At 34.4% G+C, this 24,935-nt stretch overlaps 1 protein-coding gene across 4 annotated transcripts in view; it reads left to right on the forward strand.

The window, feature by feature from the left end:
* The window catches only part of PHC3 (polyhomeotic homolog 3), a 61,830-nt gene that overhangs the window by 33,711 nt on the left and 3,184 nt on the right, over positions 1-24,935 (forward strand). For 2 of the 4 annotated variants that reach the window (XM_006088851.3, XM_023753900.1), the window contains exons 8-15: positions 2,123-2,991; positions 3,277-3,324; positions 8,556-8,709; positions 11,480-11,730; positions 15,002-15,161; positions 16,131-16,245; positions 19,551-19,683; positions 19,775-20,006. In XM_006088851.3, coding sequence (XP_006088913.1) covers positions 2,123-2,991; positions 3,277-3,324; positions 8,556-8,709; positions 11,480-11,730; positions 15,002-15,161; positions 16,131-16,245; positions 19,551-19,683; positions 19,775-20,006 — 1,962 coding nt within the window. The remainder of the gene's footprint in view (positions 1-2,122; positions 2,992-3,276; positions 3,325-8,555; positions 8,710-11,479; positions 11,731-15,001; positions 15,162-16,130; positions 16,246-19,550; positions 19,684-19,774; positions 20,007-24,935) is intronic. The other 2 variants (XR_002829313.1, XM_006088853.3) reach the window with 2 other exon arrangements.

Consider the following 24,935-nt stretch of genomic DNA (forward strand, 5'->3'; position numbering starts at 1 on the left):
TGTATTTAGTAATTTATAGTAATATATTATTTGTAGTAATTAGAGTTCTACTACGTAAGTGAGAGATGATACCAATCACAAATTCTCCAAGTATAATGCCACCCTGACAATAAAGTGTTTATTAAAACCAGGAAAAAAAAAAAGCATTATATGATTTTCCAGAGCACTGGTGCTTTTCTTGCACAGAAGTATTATTTCAGATATCCTCATAATTATTCTGTAATAGATGTGCTTGTCAGTTGGACTTATGGACAGTATAATAGATTCACTTTGATTTCTGATCAAAGAAAAATTTAACCTAGGTGAAAGGATAGACTATTAATCTGTTGGATTATCAACTCTAAAATATAAAAAAAATATTTCTAGAGCACAGAAGGAATTTTTATTCCTGTGAACATAATAACCATTATACTTAAAGAATATGCTAAGTTTTAATTATAACTTAAAATTGAATTAAAATGGGCCTTTGCTGTTATACTTGCAAACACTTAATTTTATTATCTGTAAAAGGGGAATAATACCTATCTACTTCATAGGCATTTATTTTTAGTACAGTGAGCAATGTGTAAGTACCTTGAGCCCCTTGGAAGAAAGGCACTCTATAGATATCCAAAATTTTATTGAATACTCATAGAGTCTTTATCAACACATTTATAAAGTGCTGACAATTTTCAGTCTTAGTTTGAAATGCCAGTCTAGTTAGATGAAAATTATTTTGTTAGATGAAATTTAATTTCCATTTAAAAAATTCATGGACATTTGTTGAACCTTCTAAATATCTTTTTGAGATGTTAACCAAATGTTGATTTCCTTAAAGAATCATGAAAAATTTAAAAACCTACCAAATGCAGAAATGTTTAAAAAGAAAAGTTGTTAGAAATTTTTATAAGGCCTTTGTCACAAATGTGGCTGAGTATAAAAATAGATGCAAGATCTTTATCTTCAAATTCTGAAATTAAGACAAAAATTTCGCCCTGTCTTTAGATCTGTTTTAATTTTTACATGATATTAATATTAAGCCACCTTTTCAGTTTATCTTCTAGTGAACCCAGTTTCTTTTTTTTTCACTTATTTTCAATTACAGTTAGCATACAGTATTATATTAGTTTCAGCTGTGAAACATAATGATCATATATTTATATATAGTGAACCCAGTTTCCATTCTTACTTAGATAGAGAGGATTTCACCAGCATCCTCTCTGTGTAAACATAAACACCAGTATGCAAAAGAGGCATAATGATGGGGATATTTAACTTTGTTAATTCTTTATATATTATCGCTGTTGTGAGTGGCAGCTCTGTGGAGAAAACTGGTACTATAGATTACTGTAGGGTTTTTTTGTTTGTTTGCTTGGGTTTTTTTGGGGGGGGGGCAGAGAAGTAAAACAAGATGCTTTATTTAGACAGTATGATTTTTTTATTGCCTCATTTTCTCTACAAGCAAAACTAGTGCTCTCCTAGATTTGGAAGGGCCCCTGGAATTTCATTTCTTTGTTACAGTGATTATTTGTGCTCTAGGAGTTACACATCTGTTTTGCTTAATTGAATTATCTTTTCCTGCAAAACATTTTCTCTTCCTTGGTCAAATAATACCAACTCTTTCATCTTGGCTCAATCTGGTAACTTATTTGGGAAGCTTTATAAGTGATTACATTGGTGATTAGTTGGAAGAATGTTTAGACACTGATTAGAAAGAATGAGACTTTTATTTTATGGATTTTAATATTGCATTTTTATGATTTTGAGGTTATCTTTATATATATTATACTTATTCAGTGATACTCCACTTCTCCCCAAAGAAGGAATTTAAGTGGATAATGTTGTTAAAAGTTAACACGTTTTCTGGGGACCTATACAATTTAATAAAAATAAATCATGTATAGATTCAGATTTATAAATTAATTGTTTTAGGCAGTTTTACCACAGTGCAGTTTATTTTATGAAATCTATAGTTTTCCAAGGAAAAGTTTTTTGTCATTACATTACATTTTGTCATTACACTCTTGTCTAGAAGACTTTTAATAACTTTCTGATGTAAAAATTTTCCTCCTTTAAATTTATTTAAAATTTCAGTGATATTTTTAAAATAAATACTAATTGTCATTTTTTTTCTCTCTCACAGCTTCATATCCTCCAATTCAGCCTCATCCTCTAATAAAGCATCAACAGATTCCTCTTCATTCACCACCTCCCAAGGTTTCCCATCATCAGCTGATATTACAGCAGCAACAGCAGCAAATGCAGCCAATTACACTCCAAAATCCAACTCAAGATCCACCCCCATCCCAGCACTGTATACCACTCCAAAACCATGGCCTTCCTCCAGCTCCCAGTAATGCCCAGTCACAGCATTGTTCACCAATTCAGAGTCATCCCCCTCTAACAATGTCTCCTAGCCAGTCACAGTCAGCACAGCAGTCAGTAGTGGTGTCTCCTCCACCACCTCATTCACCAAGTCAGTCTCCTACCATAATTATTCATCCACAAGCACTTATTCAGCCACACCCTCTTATGTCATCAGCTCTCCAGCCCGGGCCAAACTTGCAACAGTCCGCTGCTAATCAGGTGCAGCCAACAGCACAGCTGAATCTTCCATCCCATCTTCCACTTTCAGCTTCCCCTGTTGTACACATTGGCCCCGTTCAGCAGTCCGCCTTGGTGTCCCCAGGTCAGCAGATTGTGTCTCCAGCATCACACCAGCAATATTCAACCCTGCAGTCCTCTCCAATCCCAATTGCAACCCCTCCGCAGATGTCAGCATCTCCTCCAGCTCAGATTCCACCATTACCCTTACAGTCTATGCAATCTTTACAAGTGCAGCCTGAAATTCTATCCCAGGGCCAGGTTTTGGTACAGAATGCTTTGGTGTCAGAAGAGGAGCTTCCAGCTGCAGAAGCTTTGGTCCAGTTGCCATTTCAGACTCTTCCTCCTCCACAGACTGTTGCGGTAAACCTACAAGTACAACCACCAGCACCTGTTGATCCACCAGTGGTAAGCCCTTGGAAGCTATTTGACTTTCTTGCTGAAAAAGTAAAAACTATTTTCTCCTACATTATATTTATTGCTAGAGCTACATGCCTGAGTTTTAAAAGCTTGAAATTTACATCTGTCAATTTCTGACAAACATGCTGTATGGGCAAAAAAAAAAAGGCAATTTGTTGTAGTATGGTTGCATGCTTGATAATTTGTGATGGTTATTAAAGTCCCTTGTTAATTTTATTACTATTTAAACAAATCCATCTGCTATCTTTACAGAGTTGATTTTTTTTCCCCAAGGGAATACATTTGAACCAGTGTCATCTGCACAAAGTTTTTTCTCTTAAGGTGATTATCCTTCATAGATCCCTTCTGTTGGCTTGTATGTGCTTAAACGTATGGCTTATCTAGCTAACCTTTTTGGTTGTATGCATTCTGAAGTCGTGGGCCTTTAGATGCTTTTGTTTCAAGGTGGAGTATGCTTGTATGATACAATTTTTTTGTAAAATTATATATTGTAATTAAAATTGTAAAAACATTTATTCTAGGAAAGAATTTAACTTTACAAAAAAATTAACTGTAGGCTACCAGAATTATTAAACTTCTGATTTTTAAATTTCTACTAAGGGAAAATATATAATTAAAATATTTCTCATTTAAAACCCTAAAAAAATCTCAGTCAATGAATTGAATACTGAGGATGAAAAAAATCCATTGGGAGGAGTAAAAATTTTGAGTAATTGAGATTGGTGATTTTATCAGACTAAACCTCTAAAAATGGTACATGTTGTCTAGAAAGGAAAATTGTCTTGAAAAGTGTTTTTCTTTAAAAATTTTCTAAAGGATTTTTTATATTTATAAAATAATTTACAGTAAAAATTGAATAAGGTCTTAAAATTTTTAGGCAGAATGATTAAATTCATAATTAATTTGTAACTGAAAAATACAGTATTCCCAAAAGGAGGTTTATATCTTTACATAAAGACCTCACTGAAGGGACTTTATCACTTAAAGACCTATAACCATTTGCTCAGAAAGGAAGGGAGATTCAAAGTCTGTTCCTTAATGGGAAACAGTTTGGTCCTCAGGATGCTAATTTATAGATTATTGTCATTAAGACTGACGTACTAGGCATAAAGAGATTGAATTCCATTTCCTGTTCACTTTTATTAAAAACTAGAGGCCTGGTGCACAAATTTGTGCACTGGTGGGGTCCCTCAGCCTGGCCTGCTCCCTCTTGCAATCTGGGACCCCTCAGGGGATGTTGGACTGCTGGTTTCGGTCCCATCCCTGCAGGCGGGGGTCGGACCGTGCTCATCCCACCCCTGCTGCACCTGCCACCACTGCCACTTGGTAGCGTGCTGCCATGGAGGTGGGAGAGGCTTGTGCCGCTGCAGCTGCAATTGCCAGCCATGAGCCCAGTGTCTGGCACCTGTCAGCTGAGCGGCACTTCCGCTGTGGGAGCACACTGACCACCAGGGGGCAGCTCCTGCATTGAGCGTCTGCCCCCTCGTGGTTAGTGCACGTCATAGTGACTGGTCGACCAGTCATTTGGTTGTTCGGTTGCTTAGGCTTTCATATATATAGATAGAACTTGACAAAAACAACAATGGGCATCTAGAAATAAGCTTGCCATTCAATTATCATGTCTATATTTTCTTTTAATGGAGTTTTGGAGAGTTTACAATGGATATTGTACACAGGTTTCGAAGTGTGTAGTATCTTCAAAGAAATCAAATTTAATTTAAATTTATATTTTTACTTTATAGTTCAGTGAATTTGTTTTAACAAGTAGAAAATAAAATTTCCGTATATGCTTTACACTTTTCTAATTGTTTTTGTTAGGGTAAACTTTGGAGGAATATATTTGGGATAGAAATATGAAAAACATAACACTTAAAGCTAAAAATATTTACGTTCTTAATTTGTTATTTCCTGATTTCTTTTTAAAAACTTTGTTTTAAATTTATGTTATCTCATTTTTGGAAGGGTGTGTGTGTGTGTGTCTGTGTGTGTGTGAAAATGATAACTTGCTCTGCTGTCACTGGTATGCTCATACTATCGATATTTTCATATTATCTTTCATACACTTTTCTGTGAGTACCATAGCCTATTTATTAAATTGCTGTATCTTTCATTTATTATCTTTGATCAAATATTTTTTTCCTCAAATATTTCTTCACGAATTACACCTGTCTTCATAATTTCCCGATTGTTTCAAATACTTAAAGGTACAGAGATATATTTACTTCTTAAAAGATTTCAAATTTGAAAGTGTGAATTATCAAAGTAAAGTCAGTAATTTTTTTAAAATATATTTTTATTGATTTCAGAGAGGAAGAGAGAGGGAGAGATAGAAACATCAGTGATGAGAGAGAATTATTGACCGGCTGGCTGCCTCCTGCATGCCCCACACATGGAATTGAGCCCGCAACCCAGGCATTTGCCCTGACCGGGAATCAAACCCTGACCTCCTGGTTCATAGGTCGACGCTCAACCACTGAGCTACGCTGGCCAGTCAAGTTAGTATTTTTTAAAAGAGATATATTTGTAAAGTTTTTTTCATGTGGTGAGAATAGACAATTTAGAGCTAGTCAATAGTCCATAGTTTCGTAAGGAAAGGGAGACAGATGGCACTAATGCACTTTATTGAGGTAAGTTTGGCAGGCATTGCTAGTTTTAGAATAGTTATGAGCTAAACAGAAATTATGATGTGCAGTTTCCTAATGATCTTATCAGCAAAACCTCTACTTCTTTGCTTTATTCAATATTTTAGTTGTTGCCTTTATGTATTTTTTTATGCTGATGGTGCCAGATGTCTGACAGATGTGTTTTTATCTACTTCTCTTATTCATTAACTTATTTTGCCTTTACATGGGCAATTTGGAAGAATACATATTTAGGCTGACCTATAAGGAATGAAAAAGTATTTTATAGTATTCTTTGATGGATTATTTCAGAAAATGCTATTTGTGGTATGCCTCTTTTTATCCTTTACAACTCTCACTTTTTAAAAATCAGAGTTCTATGCATTATCAAACTTTGATTCCTTAAAAGGTATTGTAGTAGGTGTTTGAAAAACTTGTGATAGCATTAATATTAAAGAGAGTTTAGCATTTAAAAAAAAGATAATGACCTTTGGAGGAAAAGTAATAGCTAAGAAAGGAATGCTACACAGATAAAATTGAACTGGTAGATAAATTGATACTTGTCTAATTACTTCTGAATCAACATCCCCACTCCACCAAATTAAGGTAATCACTACTGCAACAGGTACCCCTCACTAGATGGTTTTGTTGTTTTCTTTCCTTTCATCCCAGGACTTCTTTTTTTTGGATGACTTCCTCTGTATTGGATATTACTATCATTTAAAAAATGTATCATGTACAGATATTAGCAGCTATCATGATTGCACACTGTACTATACTGAACAACTACTTTCACTTCTGAGGATCCAGACATGAGGCAAGGTATCTGTTGGTGAAACAGGTTTCTGTTTGCAGAGTTGTGAGCCAATACTTGAAAAATGTTGCCTACTTAGAGCTGATTCAGATCACAGTCCTGGATATAATATTTGATATAAATTTATTAGTAACAATAGGACTTTTAAAAATTTAAGGCAAAAGATTTCTTAGTAGAGTCTTGGAAAGTTAGTTTAAAAAAAACACAGAAAACTATATCTGTTGTTAAATATGCCTTTGTGGATGAAACTTTATAGTCCTTTTTATGATATCTGGCTTATTCTGGTTTCAGAAATTTTGATCATTTTTACATTTAATTTTATGTACTTAAAAATCAAACTATCGATAGTTTGATTAAAAATAGTACAATGTTAGATATCACTTAAATTTTCTTTGTTAATGTTGAAAGGTTTTATTTTAATATTTATTAGAAATTTTAATCAGTTTGAGTAAATAATCTTAAAAACTCACAACCTTTGTAAACGTAAGTAATAAGCTTTATACATAAAAAAGGGAGATGAACTGCTTTGTGGCTTTTTTAGAAAAAACCTACAGTCTTTTACAGTGGTTAAATAAATAATGCTGACAAACTAAAGCACCTGTGTCAATCTCTAGAAGTGGACTTTGAAAATTCAGTATTAAAGTTATTGAAATTAATAAGATATATTTTGTTATATGGTTCCTTCTCTGAGTGCTTTTGAATCTGTGTTTAAGTATAATCTTTACCATTGAATAACAAGGAAGTTAACAACCTAAAAACTTTCCTCTGGCTCTAGCTGGTTTGGCTTAGTGGATAAAGCATCAGCCTGCGGACTGAAGGGTCACAGGTTCGATTCCAATCAAGGGCACATGCCTGGGTTTTGGACTCGATCCCCACTAGGGGGTGTGCAGGAAGCAGCCGATCAATGATTCTCTCTCATCATTGATGTTTCTATCTCTCCCTCTCCCTTCCTCTCTGAAATCAATAAAAAATAAAATAATAAAATAACTTTCCTCTGTAATTATAGAATAATATTAAATAACCAAAATTAATGTCCCAAATGGGTTAGTATGGTATATGTGTGTATGTTATTTCAGGACAGATATTTTTCTGTTTACCTGATATCCTATATAATAAAAGCCTAATATGCTAAGTGTCCAGTCAGCCATTCAATCAATCAAAGCGTATTATGCTAATGATATTCTAAGGTCACTCAGTTGCTCACTATGACGTGCACTGATGACCAGGGGGCAGACAGTCGACTGGTTGACCAGTCGCTCTGACATGCTGTGACAACCAGGGGGCAGAAACTCCAACTGGTAGGTGAGCTTGCTGCTGGGGTCCAGCCGATTGTGACTGAGTGAGACGAGGGGTCCCTCCCCAGCTGGCCAATCTCCCGCATCCCTCCCCGGTCCCCATCGTGCACCAGTGGCGTCCCTCGGCCTGGCCTGCGCCCTCTCGCAATCTGGGACCCCTGAGGGGATGTCGGGAGCCGGTTTCGGCCCGATCCCGCAGGCCAGGCCAAGGGACCCCCCCTACCCTCTAGTTTGTTTATAAAAAAATCATTAGAATCTTGAGTAGATCAGAAGATTAAAGACAGATGTAATTGCATGCATACCTTTTTATGGGCATTCAGATATTTTCATAATTTAATCTTTGACATAAATATAGTAAAGAGCCTGAGATGTAGTCCTTTGGCAATACACTTCCTGTTATATTTTGTGTCATTTGGAGACTTACTTAGTGTGCTTGTGAAAAATAGTATTTATTTTGATTTATCACAATTAGAAGTTAACAGAAACAATAGTAATTATCAAAGTAGACTATAGAAAATCAAAACATTTCTTTTAATTCTCAAAATTAAAAATATGTTCTGACTTGCCTGTTACCTTTTTGGAAACCTTTTTCATTTGTAACATAGATACTGATTCACAACTTGCTTTTAGTGATATATTTACAAAATATTTAGCCAAGCATTTCCAAAACTTTATTTTTAAAGTTTTCTTTTCAAGCTAATAGTCATTTTACTGTTTTTAAATTCAAAATACTTGGAATTTATTTTGTTAAAATTAAATTAGGAACACCTTATTAAAAGTATTTTTAGCAACCTTTTAAGGCAGTGTGGTTTGTTGTTGCAGGTTTATCAAGTGGAAGATATGTGTGAAGAGGAAATGCCAGAAGAGTCAGATGAATGTGTTCGCATGGACAGAACCCCACCACCACCCACGTTGTCTCCAGCAGCTATAACTGTGGGGAGAGGGGAGGATTTGACTTCTGACCATCCTTTGTTAGGTAAGGAAATATCTCAATTGGGGGGATTTTCTATTAGTTTGTTAGTAATGGGAAAGTTGTTGTTTTTTTCACTACAGATGGTAGGTATTAAACTAATTTATGTAATTAATTACAGTAAAACATAATAATTAAGTGGGGTTTTTTTTTAAAGAGGAACAATTAAAACAACTGATAAGGAACCACTCAAATGAAAAACGCATCGTGGCTTCTTAATTTTTACTGGTTTGTACAGATGTGTTTCATATGATCATTCAGATACATATGTAAAGCTATTTCTATCTGAAAAATTGGAATAAATCAAAGTTCTATCAAAAGATTTAAATTATACTTTCCCTAAATCACAAAGCATTCTAAATCATATCTGGCATTCCTCATAATTGCTTGTGATCTAAACTGAATAAATCTTTTAAAAGTGTTCTTTCCCATACGGTACTTAAATTAAGCCTCACTAATTCTTAGTAGAGATGGATTAAAAAATTATTGAGTGTAAGCATTCAAATTCTTATTCACTATGTCACTACTACTTTTAAGTTAAAGTAAATCTTATGTATGCTCCTCTTCACAATTTCAAAGTGACTGTGAATCCTAGATATTTTACTAAAACATTAGTATGATCTGTTGCCCAGTGTCTCTAGAGCCTAAAAAAGATAAATTCTGTGTTACGGCGTTTTTTTAAAATGGTTGAAAAAAATCAAAAGAAGAATAATATTTCATGTTATGTGAAATATAAATTTCATTGTTCTTTAGTACAGTTCTCTGCAATACAGCTACATTCATTTGTTCAAATATTACCTATAGCTACTATTGTGTTACTGCAGCAAAGATGAGTAGTTGCAAAACCCATATTGTCCTTTATAGAAAGTTTATTGACCTCTGACCCAGGTAATACGAATGTTGGTTCAGGCTTCATTGTAGGTATTCTGTTCTCTTGATTATCTCTTGGTCCTCATGATCATTTCAGGTAAGAAGAACCTGAAATGAATTGTAATGGGGCACTGACTTTGCTCCCGCAGTAACACTTGCCCTCTCTTTTCTTCAACATGCCACATTTCTAACCCTTCTGTTCTCTCCAGCTTTTATTCTCTTACTACAGAAGTGAATCTCTGGAAAGTTTAGAAAGGGGAAAATCAGTTTTGTTCCAATTTTTCTCTCTTCTTAAAAATAGAAAACATTTAGTCAGTAAAATTATATAAATATTTAAGACAGTTTAATATTGCCTTTGTATATTCAAAACAATACTTCAGACGATAGATTTAAGAAAATCTAACTGTTTTGTATTTTCTGTACACTGAAAATGAATTTATGTTACTGCAGATTTTCTGGAATTTTGGTTTAAAGGCAGAAAGAAATTTATAGTAATTGGATAATTACCTTGCTTTGTGACTGTAATTGGATTACCTGAAAAGTATCACTAATGGTACTCAGAGGAAATTGTAAAGTTTTTTAAATATTGGAACACAAGTATATCTTCACATATTAGGCAAGGCATATAGTCTGAGATCCTGTTAAGCCTATCCCTCTGGCTATATTGTCTAAATACATTACAGACTTTTGAATCTTCCTATAATTTACTTCATACTTACTCTTTTGTAGTATATGAGGGAGAAAAGCAAGCAAGGCTGATATTTATAATAACTCTCATCAAATCATGGAATAAACTAACCTGAAAAATAGAGGGACTTGTTTCCATCTAGAATTCATTTTTCATAAATCTCAGCTCTTTTTAATTATTCTCAGATATCTGTATCCACTGATATTCCTTACTATCAGCTAGTTCTATCTTTCCACTTTCACACAGGCAGTAATTTTCAGTGCTAGCGAATGGATGGGTAGGTAGAGTCTCCGTCACAGGCTGGTGGGACTATCTTATTGAGGTCTTCAAGTGTTTGAAAGGGAGGAATCACAGTGATCCAGGCCAACATTTTGCAATTGCCTGGTAGTACAATATTCCTCAAATTGACATAGATGTTGCCACTGACGAATTTAAAACACACACAATAAAATAGAGAACATTTGTGCATGGATTTGAGTTAGCCTTACTGTTTGAAATAAAGGTGATGTAACCTGTGTAGTTCACTAAAATTTTTACTTATTCTATGGATTTCATGATCCATTTTTATTTAAGCATACTTTCAAAGTGCTTTTATTCCCTTATATCATTTGGAATATATAAATAGTAACATAGAAAATTTAATATCTATGCAGCTTAAAATTTTTTTGAAAAAGCAACAATTTCAGTAATCTTAATTTGGGATAGTTTTTTTTTTCAACCATGGTTGGAATGATAACTGAGCAAGTTACCCCCTTCTTCTGTAAAATGGGGATCATAATAGTTTCTATCTCATAAGGTTATTGTGCAGATTAAATGAGGTAATAAACATAAAGTTTTTAGCCCAGCCAGTGTTGCTCAGTGGTTAAGCATCGACCCATGAACCAGGAGGTCACAGTTCAGTTCTGTTCTTGGTCAGGGTACATGCCCAGGTTTCAGGCTTAGTCCCCAGTAGGGGGCATGCAGGAAGCAGCTGATAAATGATTCTCTGTCATCACTGATGTTTCTCTCTCTCCCTCTCCCTTCCTCACTGAAATCAATAAAAATATATTTAATAAATAAATAAAGTTGTTAGAATGATTTTTTAAGCACCAGATATTAGCTGTTACTGTTATTCGTGATTATTTTAAAATTATCTTTCATATTTGCCTGGGCAGAATGCTAAACATTAACATATATATATATATATTTTTTTTTTAATTTTATTTTTATTTTTTTCAGAGGAAGTAGAATTACCTGCTGTGGCATCAGTCAGCGCTTCAGTAATTAAATCTCCTTCAGATCCTTCACATGTTTCTGTTCCTCCTCCTCCACTCTTACTTCCAGCTGCTACCACAAGGAATAATATTACATCTATGCCCAATAGCATTCCCAATATAGAAAACAAACCTCCACAGGCTATTGTTAAACCACAGATCTTGACCCATGTTATTGAAGGCTTTGTAATTCAAGAGGGATTGGAGCCATTTCCTGTAAGTAACAAGCAAGTTTGTATTTTTAAAATAATTCGTGTAATAATATTTTAAAATTTAGTCTGTTTTTCTCTAATAAAAAGCTTATAATTTTATTTCAAAAAAGACACTTTTATCTAGAATTTATCTTTCTATATATATCATGTATATACTGTAAATATACTTCTAGAATTTTATGCTAGCTATGTAGATGTATAAACTAAGGATATAAATATGTCAATTTTATAATTTTTAGAGAAAGATAGTTGGAAGTTTATTCCAATAAAATAAATTTTCCTATTTTTTCTTCTTAAGGGGACTAAAATGATACCTAAGTGTATTTTTAAAAAAATTGTGTTTCTTATATAATGTGATACTTGGTGAACAGAAAATAACTTCCCAATGATCTAATCCTTCTGAAATTACCCAGTGGATGGTTTATAATTAGCAAATATATATTCTCATTATTCTTAAATCTCAGCCTTCAATCAGATTTTTTAAATGCTTTAAAATGCTCACCTCGAAGTATCACTAAAAGTCTTGTAATTTGAGACTAGTTATATATCCCTTATATGCTACTCTCTAGAGATGAACATTTTTCCTTAGAAAATAAATAAAAAAATGATTAGCCAAAATAAAACAAAATAGTTTACTTTGAATGTCTTTGAATCATCTAATTTTTAAGATTCATGGGTAGCATTACAATAGTTGGTTGCCTCATTAGTTGCTTTGTTTTCAGTTTACTAAGAGTGTATTAAACATGGATCTTCTATAAGAATCCTGATTTAGTGAGTAGAGAAACAGTCATTTCTCTCTATTCCTCAGTGTTTGGATCCTGGCTCTGCAGCATACTGACTGTGCAAAGTTACACAGTCTTTTTTGATCTTCATATTGTTCATCCGGCAAATGGAGATGATACTTTGCTCTTAGAGTTGTTGTAAGGATTAAATATACATAAATTATTCTGTGTAGTACTGGCACTTAATAGACATAGCTATTTATCAGTATTACTAGTGACAGTTACAACTTTACACTACAAAAAAAGGGAAATTTGGGAAAAGTACAGAAAAATCCCCACTAATACCACATTGTGTACATTTATATATATTTTTTTCATATGATCAAGATGATTATTATATATACTAGAGGCCCAGTGCACGAAGATTCGTGCAAGAATAGGTCTTCTTTCCCCTGGCTGCTGGCACTACCTTTGCTCCGGCTGGAGCCACCTTTCTGCCTTCGTTCCAGCCCAGAGCTGCCTTTCCACCTTCCCACGCTGCCCAGAGGCCCGGAGTGGCTGGGGCCACTTGGCTCCTGCGCATGCAAAATAACCCACCATCTTTGTTGGGTTAATTTGCATGCTCACTCCTGATTGGCTGGTGGGTGTCGCAAAGGTACGGTCAATTTACGTCTGTCTTATTAGTGTAGATAGTTTTGCTTCTTTCACTTAGTATATCTTGAGCTCTTATCTATAATAATAAAAGTAATATGCTTATTAGACTGGACTTCCTTCTGGACAAAGCTGCGGTGGGCAGGGGCCGAGGCAGAGGTGGCTGCCATGGCGGCAGGGGCCCAAGGCCCTTGCACGAATTTCGTGCATTGGGCCTCTAGTTTTCTCATAATATTAATAGTACTTTGGAAACATTTTGAAAGGTTACATTATATTCTGCTTTATATACAACCAAAATTTATGTAATCCTTTCATTATTGTTGGACATTTAAGTTTCCATGTTTTCACTATTTAAATAGTCTGAAAGGAATATCTTTGTATATAAATTATCCACATTTTAAATAATTTCTTTAGCATAAATTCCTTAGAAGTACTGGCATGTATTTATATTTACATATATATTTGTAAGATTCTATATATATTACTAAATTATTTTCTGGAAATATTATTTAAATTTATTAACACACCATGAGTGTATAACCTTAGCAGCACTGAATATTATAGTTTTTTACAGCAATAATTTTTATAAATTTTACTTGAGGCATATTAAATATACTAACTGAAATGAACACAGTTTAAAAGTATATGGATGACTATTTTCTAAAGTTAAATATAGAAACTTTTAATAAGTTATTTTTGACCAAGTGTGGCAGACATTGGAGAATTAACCCGCATTCTTAAATAGAATAAGAGGTTCTGTTTTTCAGATTAGCTCAGGGTTCACTAGCAAATCAGTAATTATTTTTGATCTGGACTGTTTTTGCTGAAAACAGTTCTAAAATAAGTATTATTCATGACCTAAGTATACTGATCGTACGTGAATTTTTTGTTAATTTTAATGTTTGTGGATTTTTCCATTTGTTTTCATGATTATAGATTTGGTTGCTGAATTAAGAATCAGGAGACTTGAGTTCTAGTCGTTCTTTCTTTTGTAAAGAAATCACCTAAACACTGAACAGTAGTTCCCTTATCTCTATTTTAAGTGTAATTGATTGACAATATTATATTAGCAATATTATATTAGTTTCAGGTATATAATATAGTGATTTGACATTTATATACCTTACAGTGTGTTCATCACACTAAGTCTCATTGTGGTTTTAATTTGCATTTCCCTGATGATTAATGATATTGACCATATTTTCATATGTCTCTTAGCCATCTGTATGTCATCTTTAGAGAAATGTCTTCATGTGCTCTGCCCATTTTTTACCATTACTGTATCTGTATAATACACATAAAAATGATCTATCCTGAGGAGATAACCCTACAAATAAAAAGCTTTATACATGAAAAATCTTAAAAGTTGTTACAGAAAAAAAATGAAAGAAACTGGCAAATAAAAACGTATTACTGATTTTTAAAAGAAAATACTTTTTCTTAACTATTTACTTAAACTAGGATGCTAAGTTCCATTTGACAGAGACTTTGAAGCATCCATATTGCTGATGACCTGAACTATAATGTTTATGTCCATATAGCCTACACTTTTCTCAAGGAAAAAGCACTGAATGACTGTATCAGATCAATTGGATAAGCAGATGATCACTGATACCATTTTTTCAAGAGTTTTTTTTTAATTGATTTCAGAGAGGGAGAGAGATAGAAACATCAGTGATGAGAAAGAATCATTGATCGGCTGCCTCCTGCACAACCCCACTGGGGATTGAGCCCACAACCCAGGCATATGCCCTGACCAGGAATTGAACCCGACCTCCTGGTTCATTGGTCTACGCTCAACCACTGAGCCACACCAGCTGGGCTTCAAGAGTTGTTTTAACCAACTTATTTCTGAAAGTCTTTAAAAAGATTATTTCATTTTATTCTCTCTCTGTTTTAAAGGTGAGTCGTTCATCTTTGCTAATAGAACAGCCTGTGAAAAAAAGACCTCTCTTGGATAATCAGGTGATAAATTCTGTGTGTGTTCAGCCAGAGCTACAGAATAATACAAAGCATGCAGATAATTCATCTGACACAGAGTTGGAAGACATGATTGCTGAAGGTCTGTGGATTTTACTTAAGATACCCTTAATTCACTTTGACTTTTACTGCTTGAAACAGAACATGGATTTTTATTCCACACATGGATTTTTACTTGGAAGTATTTACTTTTATTCTCAAGTAATACATTATTTGATTAGAATAATGGGAAAGGTAACCAGACTCTTAATGGCCAATTAATAAAAATAATAAGACTGGTTAATTTACATACTATCAGTTAATTTGACTTTTGAAAGAATGTGGGTGGGAAAAATTCCATTATACATGAAAGTAATTCAAAATTTTAGCATCAAAACAACCAACTTTGTTTTTTTTTTTCCCAAGTTAACTTAAATAAATGACTATTTTATTGAGTTTGCTTAAATATTTAGAGCTTTTGAGTTGTTTGGCTTTAGGCTTTCCTTATTTTGATGTTTGATGTCTAAGTAATTATCCTCAATATACTAGCATATTCATCTGAAATTAATTCATTCATTTTTGAAAATTTTTTATAATCTTTACCGGAGGATATGCTATATATCTCCATGGCACAATGTACTAAAATTCATATCCCACAAGGTACTTTTTGAAAGTGTTCCTCCTGCAGAGTAGTGGCTTTGTCTTACTCATCTTCATTTCTCTTACAGTGCTTAATAAAGTTATTTGCACGTTTTTTTTTAATATATATTTTATTGATTTTTCACAGAGAGGAAGGGAGAGAGATAGAGAGAGTTAGAAACATCGATGAGAGGGTAAGGAGGGAATTTATGGAGGTGGTTGGTTTTGGAGGCTTTGCCCTGCCAAAGTGGCTGTGGATTGAAAAATTCAAAAATCAAAAAAAAAGAAAGAAAGAAAAGAAAAATTCGAAACTCATTCCTTTAAGTTTCTTGGAAGGTCTGAACTAGCAGTATCCCACCAAAATAGAGGCTAAATGAAAATTTGCCACAATTAAATTTTTGTGAGGTTTTTTTTTTGTTTCCTTCTTTTTTAGAGACATTAGAAGAAATGGACAGCGAGTTGCTCAAGTGTGAATTCTGTGGTAAGATGGGATATGCTAATGAATTTCTGCGGTCAAAACGATTCTGCACTATGTCATGTGCCAAAAGGTATTTCTATTTTGAATTTCCTAAAGCACAAAACAACCACTTAACAAAACCAAAAAACTTGTAGAGTTTACCAGTAGTCAAAACTAGATATTACAATATAGAGGAATACTATGAAATAGATATTATCTGGAGCTACTTTGGTAGTTAGTTATTAAATTTTGCTCTTTGAAAGTTATATAGTCCTAATACTTACAGTTAGTTTTTCAGCATAATCTAATATTTAAGTAGCAATCTCCTGGTGATAAGAATATATGCTTAGGAGAATCCCTCCTGTGAATAGACTTACTAGTCTTCAAGGTATCAAAACAGTTTTTGTTTTATCACCTGATTTTTATTTATCAATATTAAAATACCTGGATTTACTTTGTTTCAAAATGTTTTCTTTTGTTTTAATGTATCCTATTAATTTTAGGTTTCTAAATAGGACAGCTATCCATGTTCTCTACATTGTTATATTGTCAGTAAAATATCTCTTTTCTAAATACGTATTTGCAATAGTAATATTACAGGTAAATAGTATTGATAACAAAATAAATGTTTAGTATCTTCATTGATCTTAGTCTCAAATTTAGTTTACATTAAAAAAAAACAACCCACCTCTGATTCTGATAGTGCTAAAAATTCATTAACAGGAATCTCATTTAAAGTGGAGAGGCCAGAAGGGGGAGCTCTCATGACCAATGATAATCACAAGGCACAACAGAGAAACTTTGTAATATTCTTTCTAACTTACTTTTCCCCTATATATTAGAATTTCCTCTCCTTCATTGAGGAAATAGAATAGAAAAATAGAAGAGCAGAAGGGAAGTGTCTGACTCTTCGTATTTTACCACAGTTGCATATACTCATACTGGGTTGCAATTCCTTGTTCTTGAATAAACCCACTCTGCTGGAGAAATATCTGGCTGACTTTTTGTTTACAGTCAACGTAATAAATCTTTATGTTGGTATTTACCATGAAAGGTGAAATGTATGTACAGGTTGATTAATTTGAAATTTGTTCTCTATTTGAAAGAGAGTTTAGGATCTTAATTTTATACATCTAGGGAATTTCTTGCTTGAACATATTATTTAGTGTGGTGCCACTAAAATATACTTAGTAAAACTTAGGATAAGTTTTGTACTGTTGAATAAGTAATTGAAGTATTTTCCTCCCAAAATGGCTTCATTGGTTTCTTAGTTGTCAGTCTGTTACTCAGATATCCTTTTATGTTATTGACAATCCTAAGAAAATTATGTAACTCCTGTTTAACATGGGAGTTTTCCAGTTTGTGTATACCACAGGAAAGAATAGTGGCTCTATGGTTCTAAATGATTGAAAACTCTGAGGGGAAGGACTACTGTTTTTCAGAATATTTTAAATTTCTTGACTTTTAAGAAACATTTCAAGTCTTTTAATGCTACCATTATTCTTCTCCAAGAGATTATTGCTGAGTTGTCGCATTATCTTTTGTTCCGGCCCTCCGGTCCAGTTTAAGAACCCATTGTGGTTTGCCCACCCCTGTAAATGATTGAAAACTCTGAGGGGAAGGACTACTGTTTTTCAGAATATTTTAAATTTCTTGACTTTTAAGAAACATTTCAAGTCTTTTAATGCTACCATTATTCTTCTCCAAGAGATTATTGCTGAGTTGTCACATTATTATACCTTTAGGTGAACCCCTTAGAAGATTAGGGGTCCTAATATAGGGAAATGCAGATGAGAGAGCAAAGGGGAGAGGATAAATTAGGTCAGGGAGGAATTGCTGCTGTTTACGACTGTCTTGGAGATCTAAATATTTAGGGACTAAATAGCAAGTGTAAAGTTAGTCTGTCTTTTCTGATCTTTAGTCAGTGGGGAAAGAAGTTTTGTCAATTGATAAGAATGGAAATCAGAAACCAACAGAGCTGAGCCCATGGAAGCGTATAATGAACATAGCAGGAGCTTGTTAAATTGTTTAGGGTAAAATGAGGTGGCCATTAGGACACCTTTTTGTTTTTTATATTTTTAGGGGGGAAAAAGCCTGTTCATTCTCATAGTGCTCCTTACTTTCACTTCCTGATATTTTGAGAAAACATACATGAGAAAAATTTATTTTGGCATCTATATATTGATCCTAGAACAGTTATCAATAGCAAAGTTAATTGGGATTTATTCTTGTCATTTTTCTGCAAAATCTTAGAGCAAAAGAGTTTTGAAAACATGAAATTACAATGATAGTTGTATATGTGTAAAATAAGAGGAACTGCATGTATTTTTCTTAGCCTTTCTGAGTTTTTCTGAAATTGTTTCTTAGATTATTTCTTTTCACTCTTCTTTCTAGGAATAGGGTAGGCAAACTGCCCAGACAGAGTCATTCCTGTGGCCTATATTTATATGATCCATGAGCTAAGGATGGTTTTTGAATTTTGGGATAGTTGAAAAAAAAATCAAAAGAATCATATTTTGTGACACATGAAAATTATGGGAAATTTAAATTTTAGTGTTTCTAAATAAAGGTTTATTGGAACACAGCCATGCTCATTTATTATTGTGTATGTCATAATTGCAGAGTTGACTAGTTGTAACAGAGACTTGAATGGCCCACAAAGCCTAAGACATTTACTATCTGGCCCTTTATAGAAAAAGTACCCAGTCCCCTGTTCTAGGGCCTTGGAACCCAATAAATGGCATAAAACTATTTTAAGCTGCTACTATGCCATATAAAGGTCTATTCAAAAATATTAGATAGTCTATCAATTTCAAAGAATTCTGTATTTTAAAATTTCCTGAAGAGTGAGAGCTATGAATTCCTTGTATAATTTTGAAATCCCACCTTTACATTTTTACTCTTTGATTCAGTAATATATTTGAAAAATCTTTTACTAGCCATTTGAGATTTTATCTTTCTCTACTGTATTAAGCAATTTTTATTAATCACTTTTCAGATATTATTACTTGGAAAAATACCAGTTTGGATGAACATTTAAATAGTTAACTTCTTTTTCTCCTGGAACCTTGAATTATTTTGCTGCTGTAAAAATCAGTTGCCCTCTCTATTTTACAGAAAGTTTCCCACTATCATGCTGTTATTAGGAGGAAATATCAATACTTGTCCAGTATTAGATTGAGAGCTATGTATTATACAGATATACGCAGAGGTCAGTTTTTGACTGTTAGCATAAGTAAATCCATTGAACACTATGGTTTACTTTCTGAGGTATTATAGTTCTTAATGAAGTATATGCCACTTACTGATTCACAAATTCACTTTAAAGTCATAATTAACTACTAAATAGAGTGTCCTATATATCATTTAATATTTTTTCTTACTTGAATTTCTTAGGTACAATGTTAGCTGTTCTAAAAAATTTGCACTTAGTCGTTGGAATCGTAAGCCTGATAATCAAAGTCTTGGGCATCGTGGCCGTCGTCCAAGTGGCCCTGATGGGGCAGCAAGAGAACATATCCTTAGGCAGGTCTGTAGAAACCTTGCTTCAATGTACAATACCCTTTTCAGTAATGCAAGGAAAGTGCAATGCTGTATTTTACTTGTACTACATTTTCCAGCTTCCAATTACTTATCCATCTGCAGAAGAAGACTTGGCTTCTCATGAAGATCCTGTGCCATCTGCTATGACAACACGTCTGCGCAGGCAGAGCGAGCGGGAAAGAGAGCGTGAGCTGCGAGAAGTGAGAATTAGGAAAATGCCTGAGAACAGTGACTTGCTACCAGTTGCACAAACAGAGCCCTCCATATGGACGGTTGATGATGTCTGGGCCTTCATTCATTCTTTACCTGGTACGTAATTCAGCATTTTGGCCTTAATGTTTTTTTGTGCATTCACACACAGGAATGATGTTAGATCCATCTGCACCTATTGCGCGAAAGGTTCGAGAAGTACTTATGTATATATATATTAGTTAAATAGCATTTGCTATTGAAATATGATCTGTTTCCTCTTGCTTATTCCCTCAGCACAACTGGGTATTTTCTCATACCCTCAAGTCGATAAAAACTGACTAGTCCTGCTTCAGCTGTGACACCTCAGCCGGTGAAGGTATTAAAGGTGCTCTCTTCTCTTCAGTCTGATTTCTCTTGAGGGGTCAGTAGAGAGATTGAGTCAGACACTTCTTCCCTCTGCTCTTCTACTTTTCTATTCGGTTTCCTCATTTCCTAATTTAATATTTAACTTTTTTTTTTTTTAAATAAGAGAGACTATAATTTTTTTTTACATTTTTGAAAGCTAATCAAGACCTTTTAGACTATGATTAAATTTTGGTTTCTTTTAAAGGAAGCTGCATTCTTTGATTCTTGCAAAAAGTAGGTATCAAGAACAGTTCCAAAATTTGATTAAGTAGACAGCTAACATTCAGTTATGATATTCTATCCCAATAGAATAGGATAACTTTCTTATGTTTTTCTGCTCTCTCATTTTTGAATTCTTTCCATCAGCTTAATCTTTATGTTCTTTATCTTTTCTTCTTTAATGTGACAATAAACATAAAGTCCACTTTCTCCAAGGGGCTGGCTACTAAAGACATTTGCACCTTTGCTCATGATGAAACCCACACACTGGTTACATATGTTAAGACAATATATGTATTTTTTTAAATCAACAAATCTTATCATTCACTTTGGCCTTATGAATATGGAACACAAGGAAATTGTTAAATGTGTGTTCCATTTTGGTTTTATTCTGAATCATACCATTTATCTTGATAAAAGCTTTCCAGAAAAATACATCCCCTTTGCAGTTGTCTGCAAGCTTATTAAAATTAATCCAGCTAGTTTTGCTAATTAATCTTTCTATGAAGGCCACTGTCTCAGAAGTAAATTTACAGCTAATGTGCTGTGAGAGTGAAGAAAGTATATTTAGCAGTATTATTGCTTTAAAAAAAAATTTGTCAGCCATTTTACCATTTCTGTTTTCAGAACTCTATGAGATTTTATTGAATTCTTTTTTCTTTTAAAATATATTTTTATTGATTACAGAGAGGAAGGAAGAGGGAGAGAGAGATAGAAGCACCAGTGATGTGAGAGAATCATTGATTGGCTGCCTCCTGCATGCCCCACACTGGGAATCAAACCGTGACCACCTGGTTCATAGGTTGATGATCAACCACTGAGCCACACCAGCTGGGCTAAATTATTTTTTCAGTACCTTGTTTTAGAAATGCTAAATAAGTTTTGTGGTTTCCTTTCTTTTTTTAAAAGAAAAACAAGATATAGTCATTTTTAAAGAAAGAAGAAATTGTTTAAAGAGGGATACATTTTCCATGGGAAGATTTTTAAGCACACACCTAAGAAAACTTAGGTGTGAGTTGTGCTGACCATGTAGGTTTAGAATCTGCATTAAAACTGATGTATTAGAGGATGATGAGTCTTTATTGTTTGTGGTTTTAATACTTAATGAAATAAATTTTAGATTTTAGATTAGTTTAGATATCTTGAGATTTAACCCTAAAGTCTGTACTGATCTCCTGGGCTAGACTTTGATTCTGTCATCTTCAGAAGTAGTCTCAGTTTTCCAAATGGGGCGTGTGAGCTGTTTGTTAGCTGCGGTTCTCATTTGGTGGAAAGTATTTCTTTTCCTTTGGGGATGAAGGGTGGTTCATATCCTGAAGAAAGTAGGTTGACAAGCAAATAAATAATTGATAGTACTGAGTCCTCTGTCACTTTATATGCTTTTTTAAGGACTAATTTTCCCCAGCATCCATTTGCCATGAGGCTACTCTTGGCTGCTTTTATTGGCACAAAGGCTAACTCCTTTGTCTCATTCTTGCTTTGTTTGAATTAAAAAAAAAAAAAGATTATTGCTTATAACTTTAGATGCTTGTCTTACTGAGTTCATCAAGACACTTAATTTTATTGCCAGTGTTTAGAGAACATTACATGTCATTAAAAGGAGACTGCTTTATAATTAAGAATTGCTTGGGTCTGCTTAATATAACTCTGCTTTTCTTTTACTGATTAAATGGGAGTATTTCCAAACTTTTATATGTTAAATAACAAGCTTATTTGTGTGATCCTTATATCTTCTTTTTCAAAGTTTTGCTCTCTGAAATGCCTGTAGTTTAAGGTAACTTTCATACCAGAATAAGCATTTATCTTCATTTCCCTATGTTCTTCTGGTCTCTGTAAACTTCCTTTTGAGCCTCTTTGAGCTCATTCAGGGCTTTTTGTTTGTTTGTTTGTTTTCCTGAGTAGTCTACTCCCAAGTTTTTTTCCTAGAATGAACAAGCTTGTAAATTTTGTAATCCTTTGTATTTTCTTTCCCTCTTTTATCAGGGCACCTACATTTACCCCTAGAGTTTTCTCTTCTCTTTGTATAATGTCATCTTGTGCACCATTCTGGTGGGATCATATAGAGCTGGTATGCAGTACATCCAAATCTCAGAGCTGTTAGCAGAAAGAAAAATTATTTTCATATAAATTTTTGTGCATTAAAAAGTTCCTACAGAAACTATTCTTTCTGTTTTCAGTTAATTGCAGTTATCTTCTTCAACTCTTCCTTGAAACAATTAAATTGCAAAGATCAATTTATTCTGGATTTATTGATCTTTGAATCTGCAGTAAATTAGGTTTCTTTGTAGGCATATAAAGTATAGGAATTACATACAACTAGAAGCCCGGTGCACAAAAATTTGTGCACTGGCAGGGGGGGGTCCCTCAGCCCAACCTGTGCCCTCTCACAGTCTGGGACCCCTCAGGAGATAACCACCTGCTGGCTTAGGCCCGCTCCCCTGGTGGCAGATGGCACGCCCAATTCCGCGGTGCCTGCCCTGTCTCCCCCAGTCGCAGATGGCAGGCCTGGATCCCGCTGGGTCAGGCGGTGGCTCGGGATCATGCTGCTGCCCCGCCCCGCACACGGCAGGCCCGGATCCCGTGCTGGGGCAGGCGGCAGCTAGGAATCTCGCTGCCGCCCACCCAACCTGCCCTGCCCTGCACACGGCAGGCCCAGATCCCACGCTGGGGCGGGCATTGGCTTGGGATCTCACTGCTGCCTGCCCCGGGCGGGCTGCACAGTGGGATCTGCCTGCAGTGTGCAAATTTAACGGCCATCTTTGTTGGGTTAATTTGCATACTCTTCTGATTGGCTGATGCGTGTAGCAAAGGTACGGTCAATTAGCATCTTTGTCTTTTATTAGTGTAGATATGACTATTTACTAGTTTTCATAATACTAACATTGGGACTTGATTTTTCTGTAATATTGAATGGCAGGTCATAGCTTTTCACCTTTCTTATTGAGGCCATTTTTTGTGCAGGGTGAGTTTATTTTGGGTTTCTCTGGAAAAGTGACTGGATGCTTGGTACCCGTGTCCATGTGTTCAGGTCTGTGCACACCCTGATAGCTGCTTCTGGTGATGTAAAGCCGGTTACTACAGTTGGGATATATTTTGTACATATCCCTAGGGTGCAGCTGCTTTACAGAAGGAGATTTTAATGTCAGAAATTCATAGAACTAGCTCAGTACATCCTGAGCATGTAGAATTTTTTTAAAATTCATTTTTCTCAATTTTCTGGAAGCATATTTGCTTCTATTTTTTTCTTTTTTAAGTCACTTTACTTTTTAACTTATGTACTAATGTATAGTATAATCCCCCTGCCCCTTTTTTGGGTTGGCTTAAGAAAGTTGTGATCTAAAATTCTGAAGATAATGCATTCATATTTGATCATGCTGTTTTCCCAAAATTTTTGTTCACTATTATTTTGCTAATACCTTTATTGTCCACCTGCAAGAAGACATTTGAAGAGGGATCTCATAATGCAGAGGAACGAAAACATGCTATATATTTTCCTCATGGAGAGCTCCTTGTTTCTATTCCCACATGTAGCTCTTATAGTCCTCATTACTTCTCATGGCTCCTGTTTTCTGAATCTAAGTAAGTCCTACCCTATCTTTCTCTCTCTTCTTTTCTTCCCTGTGCTCTTATAAGTAAGACTGAAGAGAGAAGAACATTAGTTCTTTCATATAAAGAAGGATGAAGTCACAACTAGACGCAAGATTAGTCAGTTTTGTCTGCCCAGTTTTGAGAGCTACCTCTGGGAAAAGGAAAGGGGCTTTTCTATGGTGAGTAATTCCTTTTAACTATATAATTTCTTTTATATGGTAAATGGGCAAAATCATAAAAATTCCTCATAGAGTACTTTTGAAATGTCAATTTTTAGAAGTCTGAGAAATTATTAAGACTAGAGAAATTGATAAGCTGGCTGTTATATAGGAAACAAGAAAGATACAACCAACAAAGAAGGCAAAAAAATATCCAAGAGAAAAGATGGCCACACAGCAAAATACAGAAAAAGTGTTTGTATTACTCTTACAGATGGTTCCTCTCTAACAGATTCTGTTTTTTGTTCATTATTTATTTATTCACTCATTTAGTCCTTCACTTACCCCCCCCCCCCCAAAAAAAAAATATATATATGTATATTTAGCACCTACAGTGCTTTGTGTTTAGTTCTGGGGTTATAGGGATGACATCATTATCTATATAAACAAGAGAATGATACGTTTGCAATAGGAAGATAATCATTTCTGCAAAGTTGTGGTATCTAAAGATGTAATGTAACCATTTCCATTTTTTTGTGTTTTCCCTGAGAATACTGATTTGAATAAAATAGACTTTAAGCTGTTAGTATTTATTCTTTTTTGTTTGTTTTGTTTTTCTATTGATTTTTAGAGAGAGTGGAAGGGGGGGAGGGAGGAGAAGAGAGAGAGAAATATC

Source organism: Myotis lucifugus, unplaced genomic scaffold (assembly GCF_000147115.1).
Source record: "Myotis lucifugus unplaced genomic scaffold, Myoluc2.0 scaffold_53, whole genome shotgun sequence".
Classification (NCBI taxonomy): domain Eukaryota; kingdom Metazoa; phylum Chordata; class Mammalia; order Chiroptera; family Vespertilionidae; genus Myotis; species Myotis lucifugus.